The sequence below is a fragment of the Penaeus vannamei genome, chromosome 14, assembly GCF_042767895.1.
Source record: "Penaeus vannamei isolate JL-2024 chromosome 14, ASM4276789v1, whole genome shotgun sequence".
NCBI lineage: Eukaryota > Metazoa > Arthropoda > Malacostraca > Decapoda > Penaeidae > Penaeus > Penaeus vannamei.
The window spans coordinates 10,117,328-10,127,327 of NC_091562.1; the positions used below are offsets into that span (position 1 = coordinate 10,117,328).

Below are 10,000 nucleotides of genomic sequence, written 5' to 3' on the forward strand. Positions count from 1 at the left end.
GGGTGACGGGGGACAGAGAGGCCGATCCCCTAAGTGGTCCAGGCTCCAGCTCTACAAGAAACATAAAAAGGTACCATCGCATGTCGCTTCCCCTTATGCCTCCTGTGTCACTCGCCACACACATTTTCCGATTTCACTCTTGTGGTTTGTTTGGGTCAGTTTAGTGAGCTTCAGTAAATTGTGCAGCTAGTTTGAGGATATGATTATTGTTGTTCAGTAGATAAATGTAATGAGAATGATTTAACTTCTTACATTTTCATTATCATAGTTCTGCTTTTAATGTTGCTTGCAATAAAAATAAATATTTATATATATATATATATATTAGAAAAGAGTTTGAGGCCGTCAGTCACAAGTTGTTATTATCAGTCCGTTCATTCGCATCGTGATGAGAAGGAAGAGGAGGAGGACACCAACTGTGTAGAAGGCACGTGGACACCCCCATCTCTCCCGTCAGTTGTGATGGACCTCATGTCCATCACCTCCCCAGAAACGGCCGAGGCATTCACCAACTTGTTCAGCAATCTGGCAGCCACTACCATCCCTGCAATCCCAAGCTATACTATGAACATGATGTCCAACTTTGCTCATGCAGTCTATGTGGTGAGTTGGATATGATATGGTGCAATGAAGAATAATTTTTTTTATATTTTAAACATTGGCTAAAAGCAAAGGAAAATTGGCATGGTAATAGATTTTGATAATAAGATGTTTTTTCTTTCCACATTAGCATGGTCTAGGTGTACACCCCAATTTATCAAGTAGACGTATCCCACTAATGGTTTGGGCCAGCGCAGCATACACTATCCTAACTCTGGAAGAGACGCAGCGCAATGCCAACCGTGCTCTCCTTACCTCATTGTCATCAAGGCAGAGAGACTGTCTCTCTGCCCTAATTAGATTTGCAGCCTATGTTCCCCAGTGTGTCAAAAAGAAGCAGGTAAGTTTTCCTAAGGTCATTGTTTTTTCCCTCATTTGTATATATATTTGTATGTATGCATACATATTTGTCTTTTTTCTTAGGTATTATTTTCTCATCCATGCATTTTCTTCCACAGGCTATTGAAAGTGCTAGTGTTCGTTTACTAAGTGTCATCCTTGAGGGAGGAGAAACAGCTCCCTGCATTTTGGAGTGGGATTCATTCAGTGCATTAGTCACCCTCAGCTTGAGTTTGCCATCTATTTTCCCAAAAATCTTGGGAATGGCTGTTGGTTCTATGCAGGTAAGAAGGCCCTTGTATGGTTTAATCTTAAAAGCGTGAATCTTGAACTGTTAAGGTTTTAATGATAGTCATTGTCTCAAACCTGACTTTTATATTATTATTTTATCTTCACCCTGCAGGACCTGTACCTACTTCAAGTGTGTTTCCTGGCTCACCTGGTCCAGCTTCTCCTCACCTATGAGAAGCAGAACCCTGTCTCAGAGATGGAGGTAGAGGATGACGAAGAGGGAGGTGAGGAAGCACCCAAGGACAGTGCTGGGGAGAGTGGAGCAGCCACCGGTGATGCTGAATGGTTGGTGTCGATGCTGGACCACTGCAGAAGAATGGCCAGTCTGCCACCCATTGCCGTGCAGCCCCAGCGTCTCCTGGCATACATTAAGGAAAATTGGTACGGGGACTATTATTGTTGTCCATTAGGGTAATGGTTTATAGAGGTTTTTGGTTTTGGGTAGTATTATTAAAGATAGTGAAAAATAAATAATTTGGTAACCGTTTACGGCAGAAACACCTATGTGTAATTTTTGGTGTTCCAACCCTGGAAGAAATCCGTATTAACATACAATATTCTATTCTAAACTGTAGTGATTTTCACTTAATTCGATTTGCTCCAAATCAAGAAATGTTTTTATGATTGATAACTGTATACATATTCAATTTTTATTTCCTTTTTGTAGCTTACACAAATTCTTCTTACTGTTAATTGCATTTATTTGTACTATCATAATCTTTTCTAACACATGAAATAATGATATTCACTAGCCAACTTATCTTGTGAACAGCTTGCCGTTTTTGAGGTGCTGTGGTCTGTTCTTCCACTTCCTTACCGAGGTGCCAGCCCCAGAGGAGCTCCAATCCTCTGTGTTTGTGTGGGAATCAGAATTCTACTGCCTCCTCCGTTATTTGGGCTTGTCCATAAATCAGCTGCGGCCCACATTCGACGATCCAGCTCTTTTGGAACTAGTCAGTAGGTCAGTATCCATAAGTGATAGGCAATCAGTTACTTTGTAGAGAATGGTGTGTGTTAAAACACACTTTTCAGTAAAGTGTGATAGGATAGGATTACTTGAATCCCTCTGGTAAGTATAGATTTACCCTCATAATATCAGAATTTTCTTTCCTTCCCAATGTTTTTTCCATTTGTTTGTTTTTTGGGGAACACAACAAATAAAGAAATACATTTGGATGTAGATCTTTATCTCTTTGCAAACAAGGAGTGTTTATCTTTACAAAAAAATGTAATCATTATTAATAAGTAACATTTGTGAGACCAGAAAGAGTATCTCACCATGCAACTGCCCTGTTGGATGGCACTAGTTGCCAAACAAACTAAGTGAGAGTTGAACAAAGGATCAACGCTGTTTCAGTAGAGTATAACCAAAGCTTATCATTTGTCCATGCACTCTCGTCCCTTATGCTATCTGTGATAGAAAATTTTCCCTCAAGTGTGGTAAAAACAACATTAGCATTATGGTGCTAGAATTGGTCATTCCATTGTGCAATCTAGCATGTAAAAGTTAAATGAGTTTAAAGTAACTAAAGGCATTAATGCTTGCTTGACATCTTGTTTACACAACAGTTTAATAAGCCATCTTTTTATTTGTCTAATTTGAAGACTATAGGTTGATTAAACTCAAGATTCATGGTTAACCTACCTTTTGATTTGGTGGGTAAGAATAGTATTACACACTGGATGTAAGGAATGAAGTCATTAAATATTCTTTTAAATTTTTACATATGATTGTGAATGTCTTTTCAAGGTTTCAATTCCTCTTCTCATTACTCCAGATGGTGCAGTGACAGTCGTGTGCGAACCCTGGTTACCAGTGCTGGGAGCGAAGCCTGTGTTAATTCATGGACACGGATCAACCAGTTGGTTAGCCTGCCACACGATTATTCTGAGCTGATAAACACAGTGTCACAGTTTCCTTGTCCTGCATCATCCGGTGATGACTCGCGTACTCCAACCATGTGTCTAGTCTGTGGGAAGATGCTGTGTTCACAGGTCAGTTTATTTGTCATATCATTGCCATTTCAGTCCTTATTTCTGTATTTACTGATATTTCTAATGTTGATATCATAATCATTTTATGTATTTTATGCTTACTTTTTGAGTATGTTGGTGATAGATTTGCTTTTCCTGTTTTTATTCTCTCCCTCAGCATTCACAGTTTGCTTTTTGATATACCAAACTGCATGTATTTTTATGATGCTTTCTTTCAGAGCTACTGCTGCCAGACAGAGTTCCCAGAGGGCTCTCGGGTGATGGTTGGTGCCTGCACCTACCATGCCCATTACTGTGGTGCTGGGACAGGAATCTTCCTAAGGGTGCGCGAGTGCAAGATCCTTCTCTTATCTGGCAGAATTAAAGGTGAGTAGGTATTAAGAAATGAAGAAAATTGTGAGGAAATGGGATTTGAATAGAAATTGTAAGGATGGAAAGGAACTTTTATATAGATTGTTGTTAATAATATTAGGTGGGAATAAATGATTAAGGGAGGTTGCCATCTGATGAAACGGGTCAAAAGTAAGTCTGTAAAGTTAAAATGCAAAATGCATGTTGCAACATTAATACAGTCTATCATGCTGGATAAGAAATTGTAAATGTTCTTCAAAGATTCATCCACTACTTAAATCTATCTCATGGTAAAAAGTGCACAAATGAGTAGAGAGTAACAATATATGAATTGAAATATTTCAAGATTAGAGGTCAGTTAGGGGATGGATCCTTGGGAAATAACCAGGATATGGATTTGGAAATCTCAGGGAATGAAGCAGGGACACAAAGATACATTTTTAATGTAAAATTCATAATTAGCTTCATATGTCATTGTATCCTGCTAAACCAGAAATTTTCCTACCCAGGTTGCTTTGTGAGCCCCCCATACCTGGACGAGTATGGTGAAACAGACCAGGGACTGAAGCGTGGCAATCCCCTTCACCTGGATGCCACACAATATTCGCGGTTGCATGCCATGTGGCTTTCGCACTCCATTCCGGACACCATCGCTCACACAGTAGAGAGCAACTCTGGTGTTGTGCCAACAGAGTGGCAACATCTGTAACCTCTTCATGAGTGTAAAGAAAAATGTATACAGGAAAAGAAAAATTGAGAGAGACTTAAGACAGAAAAGAGAAAGTGACTTTTATTTTCTGCTACATGATGAAAAGAGAGATTATGGAAAGGTTTCCTATAATTTTCGAGTGCTTGAATGACAGTAGTACAGTAGAAATTGCCTTTCTTACAATTATTTTTTCTCACAATCTTGCTTATGTTTATATGAAAATTTATTAGTTCCACATACAGAAAAAGATGAGCCTCCAGCTCCTCAAAAGACACTATAGAAAATAAGTCACTGTGTGTGCGTGTGTGTATATATATAGTTTATCTTGAGCTACTCTACTAATAAACTTGTTTCAACTTAGATGTTTGCCAGGATCCTTAAATTTCTTAAAATTATAGAGTTTAGTTACAGGTGTGAAAAACATAGAATGAATTGTCTAATGGAATTCTAAAGTGCTATTTAAGCTGTCATAGCAAAGATTTATGAGTAAAGATGTAATTAAAAAAAGAAAAGAAAAAAAAAGTGATATATTACAGAAACAAATATGTGAGCCATGAAAGTATAGATGAAAACAAACAGACTGGTTCTTCCTCGGGGTTAAGCTAGAACTGTTGAAGGAATCAAGAGAAACAAAGAAAGAAAAAGAAAAGAATGCAATGCTAAAATACCCAGTTTATATGATTGGATGCCAGTGAAAAATTTATTAGTCTGCTGATCCTAACCACAGCCCCTGTCAAGCCTGTTTCATTTTGACCTGCCTGGAGTGCTTGTTACAGTCCTCCAAAAGAGGTTTAGCTTTAATAACAGATTATTTGTCTGATATTATACAAAAAAAAATACTGTGCTTGTTATGACATCCTTAGTATAGAGTTTTAAAGTTATTAATGCAGAGAGTTTAGATTTTTTTTTCGTGTGTGTTTGGTTGAACTAGATGCTAGGCATAGTATGTGCTATGTCAGTTCTTTTCTCATATATATGCATACATGACACATGCAAACAAACATGCACAATCACAGACACTTGCATGCACACATGCACATACACTCCAATGTGTATATATTAAACAATGTTGTAAATGTATATAGACATTTTAATTTGGTGATTATTAGTTACAATTTCATTGTAGAGATTAATAAAGGTAATATCAGATCATGGTGGTAACTCAGCTTGAGAGAGAGAAGGGAAAAGAAAAATGTGTTCAGGTCTATATAACTACTTTTTGTATCCCCAAACACAGGCACCAAAGATAAGTCCATGGAATCTCTTTTACTGTATACTGTATGGAAGGCATCTAACTTTTTTATCATTATAATTGTTATAGTTATTATTATTGTTATTATCATCAATACTACTACTATCATTATTATTATTATTATTATCAATACTACTACTATTATCATCATTATTATTATTATCATTATTATTATTTTTTTTATTATTATTATTATTATTATTATTATTACTGATAATTATGATATTGATTATTATTAGTGTGGTGCAGTGCCATATCTAATGTAATGAAGCAAAAAAACAAAAACAAAAAAGGAGAGCTCCTGTGGCCAGTACAGGGAACAAAAGAGCAAGGAATGCACTGCCAGGATTAAGAATCCGGGAAGAGAGTTAAAGGAAGTGTCATATAAGGGCCAAAAACATACGACGGTAACCTGTGATGTAGCCCGGTTAGAGGATACAGCTGTTATTGCTTGGTTTGGATATACGTTTTTATTATTATTATTGTTTATTATTATTTGTTGATGAGTGAATTATTTTAAATTACTAATTGCTATTATTGGTAATTGATACTGATATAGTGATATAACAGCTGTTATTATTTTATTATTACTATTATCATCATTATTATTATTGATAATGTTAGAATATTAGATGTATTTGTAAATTTATATATTTGATATTTTAGGATGTAAATGAGTGGGTATTGTTTGTAGTAGGATTTTTCTTTTTTCCTCAATGTGGTTCCATCCTAAGTTAAGAAGGAAGAGTTCTTGTGCTTAAGTCTTGCACATATTAATGAGATTATTTGTTGGGAAAGATGTACGTCAGTATGGAGAAAGGAGGGCGATAGACTACTGGATAGATGTTGTAGGTGGTTAAGTGTCTTTGGTTTTGTTATAGTTTTTATTGTTTATTTATTTATTTTTTGTTCTTTTCATTTATTTGTTTTATTTTATTTTTATTTTATTATTTTTTTTTTAATTAATTTTTTTCATATTGTCAATTAAATGAAATCCTGTAAAGAGAAAGAAAATATTTGGTGTGAATAAATTTTTTTGTGTTCTGCTTGTGCAAATAATGTAAGGCAAATTCAGGAGGTGTTATTACTCTCAGTGGTGTGAGGCATGCAATCTCAGTTATATATTGTTGAAATTTGTTTTGTTTTTTTGTGATATTATTTTTGTTAATATAATTGTTATTATTACTATTGTAATTACTATTATTATTACTATTACTATGATTACTATTATTATTATTGCTATTATTATTACTATGATTGTTACTATTATTATTACTACTATTACTATTATTATTATCATTATCATTATTATTATTATTACTACTATTACTATTATTATTATTATTTTCATTATTATTATTATTATTATTATTATTATTATTATTATTATTATTATTATTATTATTATTGCTATTATCATATATATATATATATATATATATATATATATATATATATATATATATATATATATTTGTATATATATATATATATGTATGTATGTATGTATGTATGTATGTATGTATGTATAAATAATAGCAATTCTGGGCAAAATTGAATGTCCAATTCTGGTTTCATTAAGTTTGCACAAACAAGTTTTAGGTTGTGATTTACTCTTCATTGCCTGTTATTAATTTATTTATTTATTTTCATTTATCATTATTTTTGCATTGCCCTTGTTAGGATGATATTGTGATATGTGTGACGATTATGGTGATTGGATTTAGAATTTTTATTTTTATTGAAAAAAAAAATTATATACTTGGGATTTGCTTAGTTAATTTTAGTTACTGTTTTGCTACAGGATTTTTTTTGTGTGTGTGTGTGTGTGTGTGTGTGTGAGATACTTGTTACACTTAATTTTTATTTGTCATGTTTTTTTTTTCTTTAGTTTTTTATTTATTATTATTATTTTTTTTTTGTACAAGTATAAGAAGTCCTCTATTTCTTCTGTACTTACCAGCAGGGAAAAAAAGTATAATTTTTCATGAAAACCAAGCGAGCAAAGCCAGTTATGATGATATGCATGTATACCCCATGACAAGAAGATAGTTCATGGTTGTGATAAATAGAACACCCTTAGGGAACTGAATCTGTAGAATTAAAGAAACTGTGAAGTAACTCTTGATAAATGTTTACAAGAGTTAATGGAAATTATGTCAGGAAGGGGGGTAGGGAGGAGAAAGATTGATAAGAAAGATTTTAACACATGGAATATAACACAAGATACTGTTCTTGATTCACACTTTCAGTGCTGATAGTAACCTTTTTTTTTTTCTTTTTTCTTTTAAGAAAGCTATTAGGCTGCCATAACCCCTCCCCCCCCCTAAAAAAAAAAAAAAGTGGCAATAAGATAAAACAAGACTGAAGTTTGTTTTTGTTTAACAAATGGCCTAATATTTGTCATTTGATCATAGTTGTGGGTGAAAAGAGAGGATTTACAGTGAAGATGCTGGACAATGCTTCACTTTCTCATTCTAGTTACAAGTCCCAATCCTGGATGGAATATACATATATATTTACATTACCTTTTATAATCAGCACCAGCAGGTGTACTGAGGATCATGACATTCGATAATGCTGCAAACCTAAAGTTACTATGGTTATTAGTGTATTGTAATATTTTCCTTTCTTTTCTTTCTTTCCGTTTCTGTTTGGCCTTTTTTGTGAGTACTGTGATTATTAAAAAGAAATAAATATATATAGAAGTTCTGTTTGTTATATTTAATAGTTATTACCAGTCTACTAAAAAGGAAATATATTTTCATTTTAATCTTTCATTTAGGTCTTTTTTTTTTATCAATAAACTGCCTTGAATGCTATTTTTTTCTCTCAGGCAATTGTCTCTTACTTATCCTCTGACAAGGAGTCTAGAAGCTGAATGAAGCATGTTTCCAGAAAAGTATGTTCTAAGCTCCATGCATGTTCATGTGAGAATATATGTTGTGCATGAAGTTTGACTACTGAAAAGTGTGTCAGCAAATCTTCCCTTTCTCTCTTTCTTTTATTATTTTATTTTCGTCATAATGTTTTCTCATAGAACTAAACTACAAAGCTTCCAGACTCCCTGCCTGTCACATCGGCCACGCAAGTTGTCCGAAAATTCCCATAGTCATATTAGGATAAGGTTGCCTCAATAGATGAGCTGTATATCTAGATAGCACTGTTTTCACTGTGTTATTGCATAATTGTACTTGTATAAACACCTAGAATTGTGATTATCAAGTGTTTTAAAAGCCAAAATACAAAAAGTGAAAAAAATATATATCTTGCAAGAAATAAAAATATGTAATAGTAATGATAATATTAAAGATATTTATGTATTAGATCAGAAAGGAATGTTTGAGAAAAGCCATGCAAACGGCTGTTGTATTTAGCTGTAGCTTCGGAAGCAACTGTGTTTTGAAACTAATTCATATGACAGTGCATTAAGGTTAGTTTCTGGATTTCTTACATTATGTATATAAATTTTAATAATCAAGATTTATGTTTTTTATACTGTCCTCATATCTCAAGAGTGTGAATGTTTGATTCTTTTCATTTTTCTTTCCGGTTCATACAATGAAGCCTATGAAAAAAGTACATAAATGAATGAATAAAATGGTGAACAACCAGTCAATAAATAGTAAATATTATCCCTCTTAAAGATTTTATGGTAAATGTAAAATCTGGCAATTTTAGAATAATGTGACACACACGGAGGAAAAAAGAGCGAGGAAGTAAGAAGTGCATCTGTTCTTTTGGTTGAAACTTCTTCCAAATTTTCTGAATCTTACTCGTTATTTTACAGCCATAATAATGAGACCCTCCATGTAATATATTCCTATTACATACAAATAATAAATGGGATTACCATTATTTTTCCAGACATTAGTAATATTAATATGAAACAGGTGATGAAGGGTAGAGCTGTACTTGTGTTGAGGGACTCCACATTGAAAATGTTTTGCACAGGAACTTACTGAATGCAAATAGTAAAAAATAATTTTATGTAGCCACTCGAATACACAGTTTATATTTCGTTCTGTAAGCAAACTAAAATTCTTTGCTCTATAAATATAACATTAGTTGCTTTCATACTTCATTAAGAGAGATGGGTAGAACTTATATTCCTGTGTTCTCAGTGCAATATAATTTTTGTCAAAAATAACTGCTTGTCAGCAACAAATTGGTTACATGTTCGAGTAAGGTCCATAGTGTTCGTGCGTATACCACATCACCAAGAGATCGTATGTATGTTGTGTAGAGAATCTGAGTCCACTTTGCTAAATTATTACTGGCATTGCAAACTATGTTAAGTCATACGGCAGCATACCAAAGAGAGGCGTGATAAATTTAGTTGGAGGACGATTAATGAAATGGAACAAAATAAGATAATCAAATGAATAAGATGGAAAATCACAAAAATAAGTAAGAGTAAATAATTTTAAAAACAATTACAGTAACAAACGTGGTAAGGCAAA

General features: G+C 33.5%; 1 protein-coding gene across 13 annotated transcripts in view; it reads left to right on the forward strand.

Annotated features, from left to right (window-relative positions):
• Ubr1 (Ubr1 ubiquitin ligase) overlaps window positions 1–8,755 on the forward strand; it is a 66,329-nt gene extending 57,574 nt beyond the window's left edge. For 7 of the 13 annotated variants that reach the window (XM_070129704.1, XM_070129703.1, XM_070129708.1 and 4 more), the window contains 9 exons: window positions 1–70; window positions 370–603; window positions 731–940; window positions 1,059–1,223; window positions 1,343–1,611; window positions 2,003–2,191; window positions 3,009–3,225; window positions 3,444–3,591; window positions 4,086–8,755. The exon at window positions 1–70 is cut by the window's left edge and continues 272 nt beyond it. In XM_070129704.1, the coding sequence (XP_069985805.1) occupies window positions 1–70; window positions 370–603; window positions 731–940; window positions 1,059–1,223; window positions 1,343–1,611; window positions 2,003–2,191; window positions 3,009–3,225; window positions 3,444–3,591; window positions 4,086–4,285 (1,702 nt within the window). In that variant the 3' untranslated portion in view covers window positions 4,286–8,755. The remainder of the gene's footprint in view (window positions 71–369; window positions 604–730; window positions 941–1,058; window positions 1,224–1,342; window positions 1,612–2,002; window positions 2,192–3,008; window positions 3,226–3,443; window positions 3,592–4,085) is intronic. The other 6 variants (XM_070129710.1, XM_070129705.1, XM_070129709.1 and 3 more) reach the window with 3 other exon arrangements.
• Window positions 8,756–10,000: the final 1,245 nt, after the last annotated feature.